Source organism: Ostreococcus lucimarinus, chromosome 8 (assembly GCF_000092065.1).
Source record: "Ostreococcus lucimarinus CCE9901 chromosome 8, complete sequence".
Lineage (NCBI taxonomy): Eukaryota > Viridiplantae > Chlorophyta > Mamiellophyceae > Mamiellales > Bathycoccaceae > Ostreococcus > Ostreococcus sp. 'lucimarinus'.
In genome coordinates, this window is record NC_009362.1 from 72410 (window position 1) to 90431 (window position 18022).

Genomic DNA, 18022 nt, shown 5'->3' on the forward strand with positions numbered 1-18022 from the left:
GCCGGCTGCACGCTCTACGCCTGCGACGCCGCGCTGGACGATTACGTGTTACTCGGCGTCGCGAAATCGCTCGCGCGCGAGCGCTCGACGATCGACGACGACGCGCGGCTTCGCGAGGCGCTCGGCGACGACTACGCCGACGACGGCGCGTGGTGGAAATCGACGGTGTCGCGAGGCGGACGAAGCGACGTCGCGCGGGTGGTTTGGACGATCGAGGGCGCGAAAGCGGCGTGCGACGTCACGCTGACGATGCTGAACCGACGCGCGGAGCGGGAATCGGGATTGGGATGGACGCGGTTCGCGCCGCCGAGTTTGGCGCACGCCGCGCTCGGGACGTCGATGTGGACGGCGTTCGCGGTGGATTGTTCGCTCCCGACGACGCGCGGGGGCGGGAGAAGCGCGCTCGTCAGTTTAATGCGCGACGTCGACGCCGCCGCCGACGGCGCGTCGGCCGCGAAAGTCGAAAAGAAATCGTAGCCGCGTTGCATTGCCCTATCGTCGCTCGCGCTCGTCGCCCGACGTCGCGAATCGTCGCCTCGCGCGTTCGCCGACCGCGCGTTCGCCCTCGATCAATCGCGCGCCCTCTCCAAATAATGCTCCACGAACGTCGCCAGCGCGTCGTACGTCGCCGCGCGGCTCGTCCCGTACTCGCGTCCCAGCTCGTCGCCGTCGCCCGGGACGTAATACTTGATCGTCGGAAACCGCGTCGCGCGCTGCCACGCGCACACCTCCCGCGCCTCGCCGCAGTCGATCTCCAGGACGTCCACCGTTCGCTTTCGCACCGCGAACTCGTCGCGCAGCGCTTCCCAGTGCGGCTTCAGCGCCGCGCAGTGCGGACACCGCGCCATCGTGAACGCGACGACGACGGCGTCGCGCGTCTCCTGCTGCAGCACGCGCTCGGCGAACGCGTCCACCGCGGTGACGTCGCCCGCCGCGACCGCGCGCGCGACGCACAGCGCGACGCACAGCGCGACGACGCCGACGCGTCGCGCCATTGTGACGTCCCGGCGCGACCGTTACGTCCCGTCCTCCATCGCGCCGCGCAGCGCGACGCGCGCGCGCTTCGGCGTCGCGCCGCGCGCGGCGACGCGCGCGACGACCGCCGCGACGCGATGGACGACGCCGGCGCGCTTCGGCGCCGCGCTTCGGCGCTCGGCGCGACGCTCGGCGCGGACGACGACGCGCGCGCGTTCGGCGAACGCGTCGCGCGCGGCGACGTCGCCGGGACGCTGCGCGACGCCGAAGCGCGACCTGAACTCTTGCGCGCTTGCGTCGACGACGAGGGACGGCGCGCGACGCACGCGGCGGCGGCGCGCGGACGCGCGGGGGCGCTCGAGGCGCTGCTCGCGAGCGGCGCGGCGGCGGACGCGCGAGACGGCCGAGGACGGACGGCGCTGCACGAAGCGGCGAAGAGAGGCGACGGGGCGTGCGCGCGGGCGATACTGGACGCGCGGCGGAATTACGGGGCGCGGCATCCGAGCGCGCTGGGGGCGAGGGTGGACGCGAACGCGCGGGACGCGGCGGGATCGACGCCGCTGCTGGAGGCGACGTCGAGGGAGATGATCGCGACGCTGCTGCGAGAGGGCGCGGATGGATCGATGCGACGGGGCGATGGATCGAACGCGGTGCACCTGGCGTGCGATCGCGCGGATGGGTGGGCGGTGGAGGCGTTGTTGGGGTGCGGCGTCGATTGCGACGCGAGAGACGGGTCGAAGCGGACGGCGCTGCACCGAGCGAGGGACGCGCGATCCGTGGTCGCGCTGTGCGCGTCGGGCGCGGACGTCGAGTGCGTGGACGCGCGGGGACACACGCCGCTTCACGCGGCGGCGATCGAGGGTAAGCCGGAGGTCGTCGTGCCTCTCGCGAACGCGGGCGCGCGGTTGCGCGCGAGGACGCGAGGCGGGTTCTTGCCGGGCGCCACCGCGGCGGACTTGGCGGCCAAGTACGGGCACGACGACGTCGCGCGATTGCTGGCCGACGCGAGACAGGTGTCGCGCGTCGCGTATTTATCGATGTGTGCCGTCAATCACGAGGAAGAGCGAATTAAAAAGCAAATGAGGCGCTCGAGCGAGAAGCGCGCGGCGCTCCTGTGGGGCGCGCTCGTCGCGGTCGGCGTCGTGTTGTTCGCGCTCGTCGTCGGTCACTTTTGGTTCGCGGGGGCGAAGAGAGAGTTGCGCGAGTGGCGAGAAATCCGACAGTCCAGAGAAAAGGCGAAGATTCTAAAGGCGAAACAGCAGGAAGCGGCGGCGAAGGCGGAGCTGAAACGCAAAATGAAGGCGGAGGCGGCGGCCGAGGCGTGGCGAGAGAACGCTCGCCAAAACGTTGAACGCGTGTTGAGATGCGGCGTGCACGGGACCTTGAAAGATGGCGTCAAGAAGGGCGGTGTTCACCGCTGCATTCTTTTCGGTCAAGATGGTAAAGGCCTGTCCAAAGAAGCTAACGCCGCGTGCGGCGTATGTGCAGATTTCCTCGCGGCGTTGCGCGAACGCCTCGACGCGTCGAACAAAGGAAAGACTGAAGCCGAAGTGGACGCTCACCTGACGGCGGCGTGTAAGAAGGCCGAAGGTCGTACTTCCAAGGTGTGTGATTCTCTTTTGGCCGCGCGAAAAGATTTGAACAGGCAAATGTCGTTCGGGGCGCCGCCGGCGAAAATTTGCGCGCGCCTCGGATCAAAAGATCCCGAATTATGCGCGGTGAAACCCGCGAGGGAAGGTGACCTCTCGAGCGATGGTAAAGGCGATGCGGCGGCGAGAGATGCGTTCAGAAAGTTGTCCGTGTTCGTGCATCCAGACAAGCACGATAATTCCCCTCAAGCGACGGAAGCGTTCAAGATGCTCAACACGGCGAGGGCGTACTTCGATTCGCGCGCCAAGTTGAATGCCAAACGAGCGGCGTCTCAAGCGAAAACCTAGATTTGACTAGTGTGAATGTTACAAAAGTTACAATCCTTACCTTTTCACCCGTTGGATGCCGACGCCAATCGCGGCTCTTTCGTTTCGAGCTTGCCACATCTTCTCAATCGCCGACGACTCACGACTTTGCTTAAACCTCGAAACGTGCGCCAACGTAATTTGACTCTGTTCGCGCATCTGAATTTGCTTCTTCACTTGACCCTTTTCAGCATCGTCTGGTGCATCCTTTTGCGCTAACACTTTCTTCCACGTCGCCTTGTTTACGGTGGCTGTTACTTTTGAAGAATCCTTCACCTTACGCACACCGACTCTGCGTTTCTCACTCTCAATCACTTCGTTCTCAATCTTCGTCAGCATACGCCGCGCGCGCGTGCGACGGAGGAGCGTGTACGCCACAAACGCAGCGAACATGGCACAGATGCAAGATACGACGATGAGAGCGACGTTGACATCACCGAAGACGTTTGGCACTCCGCGCGGCGGCGTCGGCTCTTTTTCGACGATAAGCGACCCGCTAGGATCTTCGTACAATTGTCCCTGCACCACGCCACCAATTCCCGCCGTGGTCGTCGAAAAGAATGCCACTGGATCGCTGCGAAGCGTGAGCAATATGGCCGCCGCTTGCGCACGCGTCGCGTCGATAGCCGCCTTTGTAGTTTCGTAATCGCGCACGACGCCGAATCGCAACATCTCCGTGGCTTGCATCGTCACCGTGACTACGACGGCGCGAATGCAATTTTGAGAAGCCGAGCACGTCACTGAAACAGACGAGCCACTTTGCAAGAGCCTTCTTCGGCCCGCTGGCGTCGACGCGGTCGCGCCGGGTTGAGCGACATCCAGACGAATCGAACCGCGGGTGACGTTGAACTTTGTCGCGACGTCGATTTCCATCGCGCGAACGAATGCAGAGTTTGCATCTGCATCAACGCCGATGTTCGCCGCCATGTTTGCCAAAGAACCTCCGGCTTGATGGAATGAAACACCAAAAACGACATCGACGTAAAAGACATCGGGATGCGCGCGATCCACCGGCGCGGTGGATACGTTGCACATCGTCGATCCGGCTGTCGACGTCGTCGCCTGACGCGGGCAAGGCGTGCACAAGCGCGCGCCCGTCACATTGGCGAACGCGTCGCGTGGGCACTGCAAACACTGCGTCGCACCAGATTCGGCCATGTACATACCTTGTGGGCATTGTACGCACGCCTTAGTCAACACGCTCGGCGATGCAGAACCAGGCGGACACAGCTGGCACTGTAGCGAGTTCATGTCGGAGGCGAAGGATCCCGCGGAGCAGTACGTGCACGTGGCGTTATCTCGCGGTTCCGTCGGCCGTGGTGTCGGTGCCGGTGGTGCCGGTGGCGCTGGTGGAGCCTGTAAAGCACCTTCGGGTGGTGGTGGCGACGGATGGGTCCAAGGTGGCGGCGGAGGAGGAGAAGGCGGCGTGGGTGGTGGCGGCGGCGGTGAGGGAGGATTCGCCACCATCGCCAGCCTTTCTATAGTCAATCGATATGTCTCACTGGATTGCCCGTTCGGTGACGTGGTGATCAATCGAATCACGTTGTCGCCTTGGTTCAACGTGAAATACTTCATATTCACGAGGCTCGCCGCGAGCAATCGCCGTCGAGCGCTCAGAGTCGTCGTGATGGACGTCGTCGACTGTCGAAACTGATAGAACACTTGCACACCGGTGACGCCATGAGGGACTGTCGCAGTGTACGTGTGTCTTGTCGGATCAAACGCGGGCTGAATGGCGATGCCATCCGGAACGTAAGGAAACACGCTCGACATCGCCACGGTGGTGTTGGCGACGACTGACAAGGACAAAATAGCCGAATCCACGCTCACTGAGGGCGGTGGTGGCGATGGCGGAGGAGGGCTGAGTGCCTGAGGAACGGGTGGCGGCGCCACGTACGTAGTTGGATCCGTTCGTCGCGTACCAGGCGGACAAGATCCGGGCGGAACGCCAAATATGAACAACGCCGCATCTTCAGATTCGACAAAACTCGACGGGATAGCGGCCACCCGTGACTCGCTGACGGCGGTGAGGTTGACGTGTAATCGTAAGCTTGCCTCAGAAGGGATATTGCTCCAATCGAGTACGACTTCAGCGTGCTGCGTCTTACCGTAATCACCAGGCATCCACGTCAGCCGTCCCGTGGCGGCGGCGTAGTGCACACCCGCCACCGCCGATGAAGCCGCGCCGCTCGTCACAATTTCGTAATCGATGACCGCGGGCAGGGCGAAATTACCGCCGCCAATTATATCGATGGGTATTTTCACGGTTTCCTGTGAATAACGATATAACGGCGGAAATGCGACATTGCGGGCTCGAACGCCGAACAACGGCGCCGGGTCGTCGTCGGCGATGGTCACCACAGCTGATTTATTCTTGAAATCAGTCTCGATATCGGCGTTCATAGCGTCGACGAGCGTCAGCGTGAGCGCCTCCAATGCGTTTTCGTGCACGCGATCGTTCCTGATTCGAACGTACACGAAGTTTTCTCCCGATTCTCCCGCCATCCAGTGAAGCGTCGTCGGGCTGACGCTAAAGTCGTAATCGCCGCGCGCGTCCGTGGCGTTGTCCCTCGCGCTCGCGTGCGTTACTTGAACCAACGCTTGATCACCGCTCGTTCCGGGCATCTGAGATATGCCCCCGTACGTCACATTCACCCCAACGCTCACTAATCTTCTATTGACGCCTTCTAGCTCCACGGGCACCGCGATCACGCGCGCGTCTTCGTTACCGTTTTGAGCGGTGGAGTAATAATGCTTCGTCCGAAGCACCGGACCACGGGCGACGATCGACACCTTCGACGGATCCGTGAGCACCAAATTCGGTAGCATGTACTGCTGACCGTTATAGGATACGCGAACGTCGTGCGTTCCCATAGGAATCGTGATGTCGGGAACCATGCACGTGATGGCTTGCCCCGACGCCGACACCACTCCCGGAACCACGGCGATGGCCGATGCCGTTTGATTCGAAGACGTCCCCATTCCGAGCGCGCACGTCACGTTCACTTTACCCGCGTGCGTCGCGTCGCTCCCGCCCGGTCCGTACTGCGAGGCGTAATACGTATTCGTCGCGTACGCGCTAAAGTTGTTCCGCCCGAAACGCGGCGCGTGTCGCGGAATCACCAACAGCACCTCTGGATTCTGATAGTACAGAAACTGCGCCGTTTCGTAGCACGAGTCGGGGTACACTAACTTCACGTCGATGACCCCGGACTGCGCGGGCATCTCGCACGTCACCGTCCCGTCCGGCAGATGCGTCGCCCGCTGCACGACGACGGAGTTGCCGTCGCTAATCGAGCAATTCATCGTCGACCCCGCGACGTCGTTGAAACCGTCGCCGCTAAACGTCACCACCGTCCCCCCCGTCGACGGCCCCGATTTCGGCGAATAATCGCGCAGACTCGTCCTTCGAATCGTCTTCGAACTGTCGGGCTTGGTGACGTCCGTCACGCCTCCCGCGGGATCCGCCGCCGCCACCACCGCGTACACCCCCCCCGCGCCCGCCGGTATCGAGCACCCGTACGTCGCCTCGCTCCCGCTCGCGCTCACCTGCGTCGCCGTCCCACTATCCGCGATCGCCAGCGCCGCCTCCACCGCCGCGTGCGCGCTCGCGTTCACCGCCTTCGCGCGTTCGTAATCCGCGCTCGCGCTCGCGTTCGCCGCCAGCGCCGCCGCCACCCCGTCGTCGTCGATTCCAACCATGTTCTGCGCGAATATCTCCGCGTTCGCGTCGCGTTCGACGAATATCGCCTTCATCGCCGTCGCGTTCGCGCTCGCGCGCTCCGCCTCGCGCACGACGTCGTACGGCGCGAAGACGCACCGCGTCGTCGCGCCGCCGTCCCGCCGCGTAAACTCAAAGCTCGCGCTCTCGCTCGTCGCGCACGCCCGCGTCAGCGTCTCCAGCGTCCCTCGAACGCGCATCGTCATCGCCGTCGCCGCGTCGAGCAGCGCGAGCGTCAGCGTCAGCGTCAGCGCCGTCGTCGCGCCGTCGCGCCGTCGCCGACGGTTCGCCCGACGCATCGTCGGCGATGATTCCGCCGCTTCGGCGCGCGTCGCGCGGCGGTTCCGCGTCGCCGCGTCGCCGACGACGCGCGCGCGCATCGTCGCCGTCGCGCGCGCGTCCGGGCTCGCGCGCGCGCGCGCTCGCGCGTCGACGAGTGGCGACGACGCGCCCGCGGCCGCGCGGTCGTTCATTCCCCTCGACACTCCGAGTCGCGCCCATCGCGACCGCGTCCATCGCGACGCGCGCGCGCGCGCCACCGCGATGGACGCGCGCGCGGTGCGCGACGCCGTGGCGCGCGCGGTGCGACGCGGACGCGCGGCGGGGACGATGACGACGGAGACGCGCGAGGACGCGACGGATGGATACCGCGCGCGCGTGGACGTCGTGTACGCGCGGCTGAGCGGCGCGGACGCGAGGGAGGACGGCGATAAATTGCGCGTGCTGCTGGTGCGTCGCGCGAGGGCGAGATCGAGCGCGCGGAGGGGAAGGGGAGAGGCGCGCGCGAGCGGGCGGGACTGACGAGACGACGACGCGCGCGGCGACGACTCGAACGAAGAATTACGGAGAACACGGACGGGAATTGGTGCCCGTGGACGCGGCGGTGCGATTGCTGGAGACGATGGCGGAGGGTGAGGACGCGGTGGTGGCGCTGGCGCGCGGGAGGGGTGTGGACGAGACGCGGTTGCGAGCGATGCTTCGAGCGACGACGTTCGCGGTGGTGCCGATGGAGAACGAGCGAGGACGGGAGCTGGTGGAGAGGGGGGATCCGTGCGAGCGGAAGAATGGGCGAGGGGTGGACCCGAATAGGAATTGGGGGGTGAATTGGGGGGTGAAGGCGCCGGATTACGATCCCAAGGAGGAGTTTCCGGGGACGGCGCCGTTTAGCGAGCCGGAGAGTCGGATATTTCGGGATCTCGTCGCGTCGTTCGAGCCGCACGCGGTGGTGAATTGGCACAGTGGGATGTCGGCGATATTCACGCCGTATGATCACGTCGCGCGCGAGCCCACTGGGGCGGGGGCGGAGGCGATGATGCGTTTCGCGCGCGTCATCGACGCCGAGCACTGCGCGAAAAAGTGCACGCTCGGTTCGGGCGGGAAGGGCGTGGGGTACCTCGCGCACGGTACGGCGACTGATTACATATACGAAAAGATGAAGGTGCCCGTGGTGTACACGTGGGAAATATACGGCGATCTCGATGCGCCTTTCGAGGATTGTCATCGCGCGTTCAACCCGACGACGAAGGAGACGCGCGACGCCGTCGTCGAAGCGTGGTTCGGAGCGCCCATCACGCTCGTATCCATGCTCGACCAGCACCCCGACATAAATTTCAAACATCAAAGCGTCGTGCCGGCTGTCGCGTCATCTTCATCGTTCGCAGTTGGTGATGAACAGCGCCGTTTCCCTTGGACAATTTCGTTGGCCTTCGCGTTCTTCACCTTGGTGGCGCTGCGTCGACTTCGGCGATCCAAGCGCGGCGGTGGTGCGGCGATCGGTACATCGCTTTGAGCGAAATATTCACGACTCCTCGCGCGCGTTCAAGTAGCACAAAGTAGGACATAGCGTTAGCACGACATGTAGTGGCGCACGCGTAGACGAGTCGCGATGAAAAGACTCTTTTATTGATGTTTCGTCATTTTCATTAAAACACGTCGCGTCGTTTCTCGTAAATCGTGAACGACCGACCTCGAACCCGCCCATTCGAGTGGCTATAAGATACTCCCCTCTACCGGTTGATACATGTGATGTGAATATATACCGTCGCGTCGTCGTGACGTCGCTGATAACTCATACACTCTTGCCTCGCTCTCGCTAAAATCATAGAATAACTTCCTCATATGCCCGTTACGCTTAGAAGTCTTCGTCGAGGGAGAACGCGTTCGCGTTGCCACCCCCGATAGAGTTCATGACACCCGCCTTCTGGTATTCGCCGACGCGCTTCTCGAAGAAGTTCGTCTTACCTTGAAGAGAGATGAGTTCCATCCAATCAAACGGATTCGTCGTGTTGTACTCCTTGGCCAAGCCCAAAGAGCAGAACAAGTGATCGGCGACGTATTCAATGTAGTCGCTCATCATGCCGGCGTTCATGCCCACGAGCGCGCACGGAAGAGAGTCGCACACGAACTCCTTCTCGATTTCAACAGCCTCGGTGACAATCTTGCGAATGGTTTCTTCGCTCGGCTTGTTGTTCAACATGCTGAACAACAAGCACGCGAAATCGCGGTGCAAACCTTCGTCACGAGAAATGAGCTCGTTGGAGAAGGTCAAGCCCGGCATCAAGCCACGCTTCTTGAGCCAGTAGATGGAGCAGAAAGAACCAGAGAAGAAGATGCCTTCAATGCACGCGAACGCCAAGAGACGCTCGGCAAACGAGTCGCTCGAGTCGATCCACTTCAACGCCCAGTCAGCCTTCTTCTTCACGCACGGGATGGTATCGATGGCACGGAACAGGTGGTCCTTTTCCACCGGATCCTTGATGTACTGATCGATCAACAAAGAATACATTTCTGCGAACGATGAAGAAAGCGTTTTGAGTCAGTCGGTTTGAATTCGAGAGCGTTTGCGCGCGCGAGGTGGAAATTCCTTCTCCAATCGCAAGAATCGAGCGCATCTCTCGACGTACCGGAGTGAATGTTCTCGATGGCGATTTGGAAGCCATAGAACGCGCGGGCTTCCGGAATCTGAACCTCGCCCATGAAACGAACGCCGAGGTTTTCGAGCACGATGCCGTCCGAGGCGGCGAAGAACGCAAGCACGTGCGAGACAAAGTGCTTCTCATCCTTCGTGAGCGTCTCCCAGTGCTTCATGTCGTCCGACAGATCGACTTCCTCCGCTGTTTGCGCACAAAAGCACGCGCGATCGCGTCGATGTACCGTTAGTCACGCGTCCCGTTCGCCCTTCGCTCTCTCGCGCGCCGCGCGATTTCAAACTTTGCGCAGCGTTCGACGTGACGTCACCCCACGCGCTCGTTCGCGCACGCACCGGTCCAGAAAGACGCCTCAGCCTTCTTATACATCTCCCACACCTGCGGGTACTGAATCGGGAACATCGTGAACCTGCGAGCGACCGCGAAACGCGCGCGAAACCTCCGTCAGTGTCTTTTTCAACTAAACGACTCGAAAATCATCCACGACGTCATCTTCCCCAACCTCCCACACCACCCGCGCCTCGCGCGCGCCGTCGCCCGCGCCGACGCGCGCGTCGAAATCCCTCACGCAGTCTTCGCCCCCCGAACCGCGCCATCGCGCGTCGCGCGCGCGTCCAGCCCCGCGAAACGATTCCCGGCACCGGCGCGATTTCAAATTCGAACGTTGCGCCCCATCGTTCGCGCGTCCCTCACCGCGCGCGCGCGCGTCCATCGACGCCGTCGCGCGCGCGCACGCGTCGCGAATATTTTTCTTCACGCACCGTTGGTCGTTTTCATCGAGCAAAGGCTCGGCGAGCGGGAGAGGCGACATGTTTTGCGTCGGCGGGCGTGGAGTAATGACGCGCGTGCCGGCCTGACGCGCGTGCCGGCCTCGTGGTCGCGCTCTCGGCGGACGCGCGGAAAATCACCCGCGCGTCCGCCGAGACGCATTTAAGATACTTTGAGCGCCATCATCGCTACTTATGAGTCACGAACGGTGCTTTCGAGACTCGGTCAAAAATCACACGCGTGCGGCGCTTCAAACGTTTTTCGGCCTCGACGCGCCAACGCCGCGCGCGTCACACATCGTCTCGAAGCCATGGGAAAGGTCCACGGTTCGCTCGCTCGCGCTGGTAAAGTACGTACACGATATTCTTCTCGATCGATGCGGCGCGCGCGGCGCGCGTTCGGCGCGGCGCGGCGCGCGCGGCGTGGGATCGTCGCGTTAGGGCTTCGCACGGCGGCGATCGACGACGCGCGCGGCGATCGACGCGCGGCGTCGCTTCGAACGCGCGAACGCGGGGAGTCGCGATGAGATGGCGCGATGGATGGGGTCGGACATCGCGCGCGGGCGGGAACGGGGCGCGAGATGCGTCGGCGTGGGGGCGCGGGGCGACGGGGCGATCCATGGATGATGGCGGGCGAGGGACTAGGGCTGAGACGCGCGCGAACGCGAGACTGACGAAGCGATTTCTTACGCGTTGATCAGGTTCGTGGTCAAACCCCGAAGGTCGCGAAACAAGAAAAGAAGAAGCAGCCCAAGGGCCGCGCGTTCCAACGCATCAAGTACAACCGTCGTTTCGTGAACGTCGTCGTGGGCATTGGCAAGAAGCGCTCGCCGAACTCTAACCAAGCGTAAACGACGAGAAGATGATTAGTGTTTTCGGAAATCGTTTGAAAGGTGCGACGGCGGTGCGGTCGTTCGCTGTTAATAGTTTGGAGAGTATGAGAGGATGTTTGATGAGTAGTGAGTTAGGCAGCCAGTGGGCGCCGGCGACGCGCTGGGCGAAGTCGATTGTTTCGACGACATCCGTCGCCGCCGGAGACGCCGCTGAGGGTCGATCGAGCCGACGTTCGCTGGACTTGAATCAAAAGTCTGGTGAAATCAAACCCGAATTAGTGAAAAAGTATCTGAGTGAGACCAACATGTCGAGGGGAGACGTGAACAAGCGCGCGCTCGCCGAAGAGCGAGCCGCGTTTGCGCGCGACGAACACGACACGGGGTCGAGCGAAGTACAAATCGCCAACTTGACCATGCGCATTAAGCTCATGACGGAACATTTGCGTGAACATGGAAAGGACACGCACAGCCGTCACGGGCTCATGGCCATGCTCGAGCGCCGGAAGAAGCTTTTAAAGTACCTCCGACGCACCGACGGCGATAGGTACGCGGATGTCATTTTACGACTCGGTTTGAAGGATCGATCTTTCGTAGACGACAAGTACGCTTAATATTTTGTGATACGAGTCTTCAACTGCGTTTACACCGCGTGCCCGTCTCCGCCTCCCGAACGACGCGACGACGTAGTCGCATTTTTTTCGTCCGGGCTCGAGCGCCAAAAAGCCGTTTGCCGTTCCTCACACGCCACCGCGCGCACCATGCTCGCATCGCGTCTCGCCAACGCCGCGCGACGCGCCACCGCGAGAACCGCGCGCGCGTCTTCATCCGCGCCCGCGTCCGCACCGCTGCGCCGCGCGCACGCGCTCGCGACGCGTCGTCGGTCGTCCCGCTCGAGCGCTTCGCGAAGCGCGTCTTCATCGAACGATGCCGACGCCGAAGCGCGCTCGCGCGACGATTGGATCGTCGTCGGGTGCGATTCCGACGCCCACGGCGCGCTGTGCGTGATCTCGGGCGCGTCCGTGGGCTCGGTGCGAAGCGTGAACGTTCGGGACAATCCCACGAGCACGGTGACGGTGAACGGACGCGCGCGACTGCGACTGGACCCGGACGCCATGCGCGGCGCGGTGCGCGCGCTGGGCGTGCCCAAAGGCACGAGGGTGTATTTGGAAGAGGGCGGGGTCGAGTTCGGGTTCAGCGCGCAGACGGCGTTCGTGCAAGGGTATAATTTCGGGCTGTGGCGAGGCGTGCTCGCGGCGGAGGAATTCGAAGTGCGCGTGGTGAAGCCGCAGGCGTGGAAAGCGGCGATGGGGTTGAAGTTCAAGGGAAGCACGAAGGATGATTCGATCGCGATGGCGAAGATGCTTTTTCCCGAGATCGCCGGCGAGCTGAAGCGGAAGAAGGATCACGGGAGAGCCGAGTCGTTGCTCATCGCCGCGTACGGGCACGTCGCAGACGGGGGCGCGGCGGCGAAAGAGGAAGACGAACTGTGTTCTCGCGTACGCGCCGCGCTCGCCGACCGAGGCGTCGTCGACCGCGAAGAGGGCGCGGCGATGCCGTACTTTGGGCCGTATTTCGGCATGACTGGGGAAGAATTGAGGAAAGAACTCAAAGCGCGCGGGTGCAAAGTCGGCGGCAACAAAGCCGACTTGATTTTACGTCTCGAGTCGAGCGACGCGGAGATCAACGAGCGCGAATCCAAGAGCGCCGCGGCGTAGGGTAGTATTCGAGTTGGCTTAATCATAAATCAATGTACAACACACTTCGCGCCGGCGGCGCGCGTTCGTCTCCGAAAGCTACGTCTCGTCGTCGGTCTCGCCCAGGCGTTCTCTCAACTTAAAAATCTCCACATCTCTCGCGCGCACCTCCTTCACCGCCCACACCAGCGGCGCGAACAGCACTAACGATCCCACGATGCTCGGCAGCGCGATCGGGACGTAGTGCGTGCCGTACACCACGCACACGTTCCCCCACGGCGCGCACCGCAGCAGCAAGTCATCCTTCGTCAGCACCTCTCCGAGCATTTCCGCCGCCCTCGCGCGCGCGATGCGCGTCCGCGCGCGCGGCGCGCGCCCCGCGCGACGTCCGCGCGCGCCCACGCGGTGCTGAAGCGCGCGCGACGCGGTCGCCATGACGCCCGGCGCGCACTGCCGCCGCACACCCGGACGCATGAACGCCTGGTGCATCGGCGCGCGCCGGCGACCGACGCACGGCGGCGGCGGCGACGCCGACGGCGGCGGTGATGGCACCGCGACCGCGTCGGGCGAGCGCGAGAGCGGCGCGGGGACGACGGGCGCGGGACAGCGGGTGAATCACCTACACCAAGGACATCCGCCGTCTGAACGCGACCACAAGCGCGAATTAGAGCTCAAGCGCGGCACGCGACGAGCGAGGGTGTGCATCGGAGCGTTGTTCGTCGGTTCGCTCGCGCTCGCGAGCGGAAGGCCGTTTTATGCGCCTTATATAGATGTGTTCGGGGACGCGAACGCGAACGCGACGGCGACCTCGGGCGGCGCCGTCCTCGCGGCGCCGCCGCCGCCGCCGTCCGCGGCGTCGGGGAGACGGAAGAAACGAACAGGCGCGCGAAAGTTTGGATTCCTGTTCGGGTAGCGCGCGCGCGGATTGATTGATTGATTGATTGATTATATTTGGACGAGCGGCGGCGCGTCGAGGCGTCGCCGACGAGCCACACTAGAGTTAGACCACGCATGTATTAGGCACCACAGCGAAATATTCGTACGCACCGCATGCGCTTCAATTACAACGTGATCCCTTAAAATTTACGCCCGCCCACGCGCGCGCGAACCGTCGCGCGCGCGCCGCGACCGCGCCCTACGCCGTGCGTCGCATCACTTCGTCCTTCGCGCATTCATCCACGCACTTGTACATGTCAAAATATTGCCCCTGCGCGCGCCATCGTCTTTCCGAGTCAGTCTCCGCGCGTCGTCGCCGTCCTCGTTCGCTCGTTCGCGTCTCTCGCGTCTCTCGGTCGCCTCGCCTCGCGCACCGTGCAGTGCGCCTCCCCCGTCTCGTCTCCCTTGATCCTCTCCGCGCACGCCTCGTACAGCTTGACGAACTTTTCGCACTTCGGCATGCACTTCTCCTCCACCTCGGGCTTGTGATCGACCGGTTCGTCGTCGTCGTCCTCCACGTCCGTCCTGTCGTCGCGTCGTCGTCGTCGCGATCGTCGTCAGTCGTCGCGATCGACGTCGTCGCGTCGTTCGGCGCGTCGTTCGCCCGCGCCCGCGCGCGTCGTTCGCCCGCGCGCGTCGTTCGCCCGCGCGGCGCGCCCGCGGTCGCACGCACATCGTTCTCCCGCGCGTCCGCGTCGCCGTGTGCCGACGCGACCGCTCGAGCGATCGTCCAGGGGCGCGCGCGCGATCGTCGCCGCACACCGCGACGCGCGTCGCGCGCCCGCGACCAGTTCCGCGCGCGTTCGCTCGCGCGCGTTTCGCGTCACCGTTTCGCGCGGTTTCGTCGCTCGAACGCGCTCGACGGCGACGCCGCGCGCGGATTCGTCGCGCGCGCCGGCGCGCGCGCGATGACGGAGGTCACGACGCGCGGGACGCCGGGCCTGCGCTCGGTGCGCGATCTACCGATCGTGCAGGTGCGGCGATCGATGCGAAAAGTTTTCGCGCGTCGCGGACGGCGCGCGGTGGCGGACGCGCGCGGTCGCGAAGGGCGCGCGCGCGCGCGAACGATGGCGCGCGAAGGCGGTGGGTTGGGTGGAGGACGCGGCGCGCGAGACGCGCGCGAAGCCGGAGACTGACGAACGCGCGATGCGCGCGCTCGGAAACAGGATGGACCGCCGCCGGGAGGATACTCCGCGATTCGATACGGACGGCGAATTCCGAGCACGGGACCGACGGGCGCGGCGCTGCTCGCGGTGTACGCCGGGATGTTTACGTACGGGTTTTATCAAATCGGCGTCGGAAACCGCGAGAGGCGAGAGGCCAAGGAGGAGAAGATCTTAGCGCGAGCGGTGATCGTGCCGTATTTACAAGCGGAGGAAGATAGACGGTTCGTGCGCGCGTGGACGGCGAAGAAAGAGAACGACAAGGCGATCATGGCTGAGGTGCGAGGATGGGACGCGGACGCGCGTCCGACGACGTCGAGGTGGATGCCGCCGGGCGCCTCGACGCGACCGAGCATGGCGAAGTCGTGATGGACGCGCGGTCGGTGTGGCGGTGTGTTCTCTAGCGTGTGTAAAACAATCAAACAAACGAATGAACGACCGATGAGAAGATCGAAGCGAAGCGAAGCGCGTCCCGCTCGCCTCGCGCGCGTCGCCGCACTCGTCGCCGCGCGCGCCGCCTCGACGCTCGCGATGCGTCGTCGCGCGGGCGTGAGCGCGATTAAGCACGCGAACGAGCTCGACGACAAATTTCGTCGTTTGGGCGTCGAGCGCGCGCGATTCCGCGAGGAAGAGACGCAAAAACAGTTGCAAAAGTTCACCTCGCAACTCGAACGGTTCGCCGCGTCGCACCGCGACGGCATTCGAGCCGACCCCGAGCTCCGCGCCGCGTTCCACGCCATGTGCGCGTCCGTGGGCGTGGACCCGCTGGCGTCGAGGAAGAGCGCGTGGGGACAGATTTTGGGCTTGGGCGACTTTTACGTCGAGCTCGCGGTGGGCGTCGCCGACTGTTGTTTGGCCTCGCGCGCGCACGACGGCGGATTGTGCGAATTGAGCGCCCTCGTCGATCGCGTGAATCGTCGACGGTCGAGCGCGGTGGGACAGGTGAGCGCGGACGACGTCGAACGCGCCATCGGCGCGCTCGCGACGCTCGGCGGCGGTTGGCGCGTGGAATCGACGGGGACGGCGTCGAAATCAAACGGTGACTCGGCGCGACGCCCAAACGGCGCGGTTAAGATGGTTCGGAGCGTGCCCATGGAGCTTAGCGATGACGTCAACGCCGCGCTCGCGTTTGCGAAGGACACGCCCGAGGGACGCGCGACGACGGCGGAGCTCGAGGAATCGCTCGCGTGGTCGCGCGCTCGCGCCGAGGACGCGCTCGAAGCCGCCGTGAAGCTCGGCGTCGCGCTCGTGGACGATCAGAACAACGATCCAGGTCACGCGCGTTTATACTGGTTTCCAGCGTTCCGCGCGGATTTGTACGCGGGATGATGATCCGTCGCGAGCCGTCGCGTCGATTCGTCGCGTTGACCGACGTCGCGTTGACCGCACGCGCACAGCCATTTCTCGACGCTTCGGTCGGTCGGCATGGGCGACCCGCCGCCGCGAACGGGTCCTTCGGCAAAGTCACAGCGACGCTTGTCCGATGATTTTCGAGGCGGCGCGCACGCGTTTCGCCGTAGAGTTCAAGAGGTCTACGGCGACGACGAACCGGCGCTCAACGAGTGGCACGACTTGTGCGGGAGATTGGTGGACAACGGTTTGCTCCCCACGCGGTTGTGCGAGCTGAGCCTCACGGAGAGCTCATCTCGCGACGTAGAGCTGCGCGCGTTGATTGGCATGCAAATCGTCGGGCGGTACGTGTTGGAGGAAATGTTTACAAACAAACTCGTGGCGACTACCGGAGAGGCTCAACGATTCTTCTCGGACATCGCGAGCGCGCAGACGTTCACGGATCTGTGCCCGAAGTTGTTTCCGTATCGCGATCCGAACTCGGCCAAGCGGCGAGGGGCGTGGACGCAAGAGAAGGAACGCGCGAACGCGGCGAGCACGATCATAGCGGCGGCGGCGTACGACGTGAGTCGACTGCGCGGCGGCGAATCGGCGTTGAAGCAGCTCGCAAAGTTTCTTTGTTTTAGCGCGCTGGCGCAGCGTCGAATGACAGCGCAACAGATCGCGAACCCAAAAGGCTTACTCTTAGAGCTCAACGGTGAAACGATCACCGAGCGCGTGCCGGGAACGGCGGATCACGAACCCGTGTTCGCCGCCGAAGCAATCTGGCCGGCGAAGACGAGCGGCGAGCCCAAGTTCCAAAGGCAAGCCTTGGGAAAGTCGAAAAAAGCCGCCGAGGCACAGGCCTCGCTGCTGTTGCTCACCGATTACGGTCACATCATCAAATCCGTCGACGCCGGCGACGAGGACGAAAGCGCGCGCGCGGAAAAAAAGCGCGCGCGTTTAGAAAACGCCTTCGGCGAAGCCAAAACCTTCGGCGCTCACCTCGTGTCTTGCGAAAACGTCCGTGGCTCGGGTCAGCCGCCTCTATTCGTCGCGATGATGCGACTCGCCTCCCACGCATGCACGTTAGAGTTCGTCGCCGAGGCCGACACCAAAAAACAAGCCGTGCGCGCGGCGTCGCAACAACTCTTAGCCGCCATCGGCAAGTACGCGTGAGTCGACGCCTTCCCGCGTTCGCCCCTCCGCGCGCGCCGACGACCGCCTCTCGGCCTCGTTCGTTCGCTCGCCTCTCGGCCTCGTTTTCACAGATACTTCTCGCACAAGTGCAACAAATCGTCCACCTCGTCCTCCGTCAGCCTCCGCGCGCACTTCTCCACCACCGCGTGCACCGTCACCCGCTCCGTCGGTTTCAGATTGATCAGCTGCACCACCTCCGCCTGCGTCAGCTCGATCGCCGCGATGTGTTCGATGAACAATCGCACGTTCTCGCGGTCCTGCGCCCCCGCCGGCGCCGCGCGCAGCGCGTCGTAGCACTCCATCTCCGTCGGGAACGGGTCGTGCGGCTGCGGGTACGTCGCCAGCCGTCCCGGCTCCCCCGCGCGCTCGCGCAGCAGGTCCAGGACCTCGACGTTCGTCAGCAGGCCCTCGGCGACGCCGAGCACGCGCATGTCGGCGCGTCAGCGTCGCTCGCGCGCCGAAATGACGCCGGCGGTCGGGACATCCGGCGGCGCGACATTCGCGCGCGCGCGACGCGTCGCC

At 64.0% G+C, this 18022-nt stretch overlaps 12 protein-coding genes across 12 annotated transcripts; 7 read left to right on the plus strand and 5 right to left on the minus strand.

Moving 5' to 3' along the window:
- Nucleotides 1-1112: 1112 nt before the first annotated feature.
- Nucleotides 1113-2541, plus strand: OSTLU_24893 (predicted protein; the record flags this gene model as incomplete). The annotated part of the gene is made up of 2 exons (XM_001419025.1): nucleotides 1113-2321; nucleotides 2464-2541. 2 exons carry the CDS (start codon nucleotides 1113-1115, stop codon nucleotides 2539-2541), a joined length of 1287 nt encoding a protein of 428 aa, XP_001419062.1.
- A 407-nt stretch (nucleotides 2542-2948) lies between these two features.
- On the minus strand, nucleotides 2949-7031 carry OSTLU_93102 (predicted protein; the record flags this gene model as incomplete). Its single annotated transcript, XM_001419238.1, has 1 exon — nucleotides 2949-7031. The coding sequence occupies one exon, from the start codon at nucleotides 7029-7031 to the stop codon at nucleotides 2949-2951; it is 4083 nt and encodes a 1360-aa protein (XP_001419275.1).
- A 229-nt stretch (nucleotides 7032-7260) lies between these two features.
- OSTLU_42459 (predicted protein) lies at nucleotides 7261-8440 on the plus strand (the record flags this gene model as incomplete). The annotated part of the gene is made up of 2 exons (XM_001419026.1): nucleotides 7261-7380; nucleotides 7490-8440. 2 exons carry the CDS (start codon nucleotides 7261-7263, stop codon nucleotides 8438-8440), a joined length of 1071 nt encoding a protein of 356 aa, XP_001419063.1.
- Nucleotides 8441-8600: 160 nt separating this feature from the next.
- Nucleotides 8601-10389, minus strand: OSTLU_32923 (predicted protein; the record flags this gene model as incomplete). The annotated part of the gene is made up of 4 exons (XM_001419239.1): nucleotides 8601-9438; nucleotides 9555-9764; nucleotides 9914-9987; nucleotides 10340-10389. The coding sequence occupies 4 exons, from the start codon at nucleotides 10387-10389 to the stop codon at nucleotides 8783-8785; spliced, it is 990 nt and encodes a 329-aa protein (XP_001419276.1). The 3' UTR covers nucleotides 8601-8782.
- A 267-nt stretch (nucleotides 10390-10656) lies between these two features.
- RPS30 (Ribosomal protein S30, component of cytosolic 80S ribosome and 40S small subunit) lies at nucleotides 10657-11802 on the plus strand (the record flags this gene model as incomplete). The annotated part of the gene is made up of 2 exons (XM_001419027.1): nucleotides 10657-10695; nucleotides 11047-11802. 2 exons carry the CDS (start codon nucleotides 10657-10659, stop codon nucleotides 11194-11196), a joined length of 189 nt encoding a protein of 62 aa, XP_001419064.1. The 3' UTR covers nucleotides 11197-11802.
- A 290-nt stretch (nucleotides 11803-12092) lies between these two features.
- Nucleotides 12093-12677, plus strand: OSTLU_6735 (predicted protein; the record flags this gene model as incomplete). Its single annotated transcript, XM_001419028.1, has 1 exon — nucleotides 12093-12677. A coding segment is annotated over one exon (585 nt), but the record flags the coding sequence as incomplete, so codon positions are not given.
- A 294-nt stretch (nucleotides 12678-12971) lies between these two features.
- OSTLU_32927 (predicted protein) lies at nucleotides 12972-13199 on the minus strand (the record flags this gene model as incomplete). The annotated part of the gene is made up of 1 exon (XM_001419240.1): nucleotides 12972-13199. The coding sequence occupies one exon, from the start codon at nucleotides 13197-13199 to the stop codon at nucleotides 12972-12974; it is 228 nt and encodes a 75-aa protein (XP_001419277.1).
- Nucleotides 13200-13305: 106 nt separating this feature from the next.
- OSTLU_16352 (predicted protein) lies at nucleotides 13306-13785 on the plus strand (the record flags this gene model as incomplete). Its single annotated transcript, XM_001419029.1, has 1 exon — nucleotides 13306-13785. One exon carries the CDS (start codon nucleotides 13306-13308, stop codon nucleotides 13783-13785), a length of 480 nt encoding a protein of 159 aa, XP_001419066.1.
- A 222-nt stretch (nucleotides 13786-14007) lies between these two features.
- Nucleotides 14008-14269, minus strand: OSTLU_32929 (predicted protein; the record flags this gene model as incomplete). The annotated part of the gene is made up of 2 exons (XM_001419241.1): nucleotides 14008-14079; nucleotides 14183-14269. The coding sequence occupies 2 exons, from the start codon at nucleotides 14267-14269 to the stop codon at nucleotides 14008-14010; spliced, it is 159 nt and encodes a 52-aa protein (XP_001419278.1).
- Nucleotides 14270-14716: 447 nt separating this feature from the next.
- Nucleotides 14717-15340, plus strand: OSTLU_16353 (predicted protein; the record flags this gene model as incomplete). The annotated part of the gene is made up of 2 exons (XM_001419030.1): nucleotides 14717-14782; nucleotides 14975-15340. The coding sequence occupies 2 exons, from the start codon at nucleotides 14717-14719 to the stop codon at nucleotides 15338-15340; spliced, it is 432 nt and encodes a 143-aa protein (XP_001419067.1).
- Nucleotides 15341-15502: 162 nt separating this feature from the next.
- Nucleotides 15503-16300, plus strand: OSTLU_42622 (predicted protein; the record flags this gene model as incomplete). Its single annotated transcript, XM_001419031.1, has 1 exon — nucleotides 15503-16300. The coding sequence occupies one exon, from the start codon at nucleotides 15503-15505 to the stop codon at nucleotides 16298-16300; it is 798 nt and encodes a 265-aa protein (XP_001419068.1).
- A 1265-nt stretch (nucleotides 16301-17565) lies between these two features.
- On the minus strand, nucleotides 17566-17931 carry OSTLU_32932 (predicted protein; the record flags this gene model as incomplete). Its single annotated transcript, XM_001419242.1, has 1 exon — nucleotides 17566-17931. The coding sequence occupies one exon, from the start codon at nucleotides 17929-17931 to the stop codon at nucleotides 17566-17568; it is 366 nt and encodes a 121-aa protein (XP_001419279.1).
- Between the last annotated feature and the right edge of the window lie 91 nt (nucleotides 17932-18022).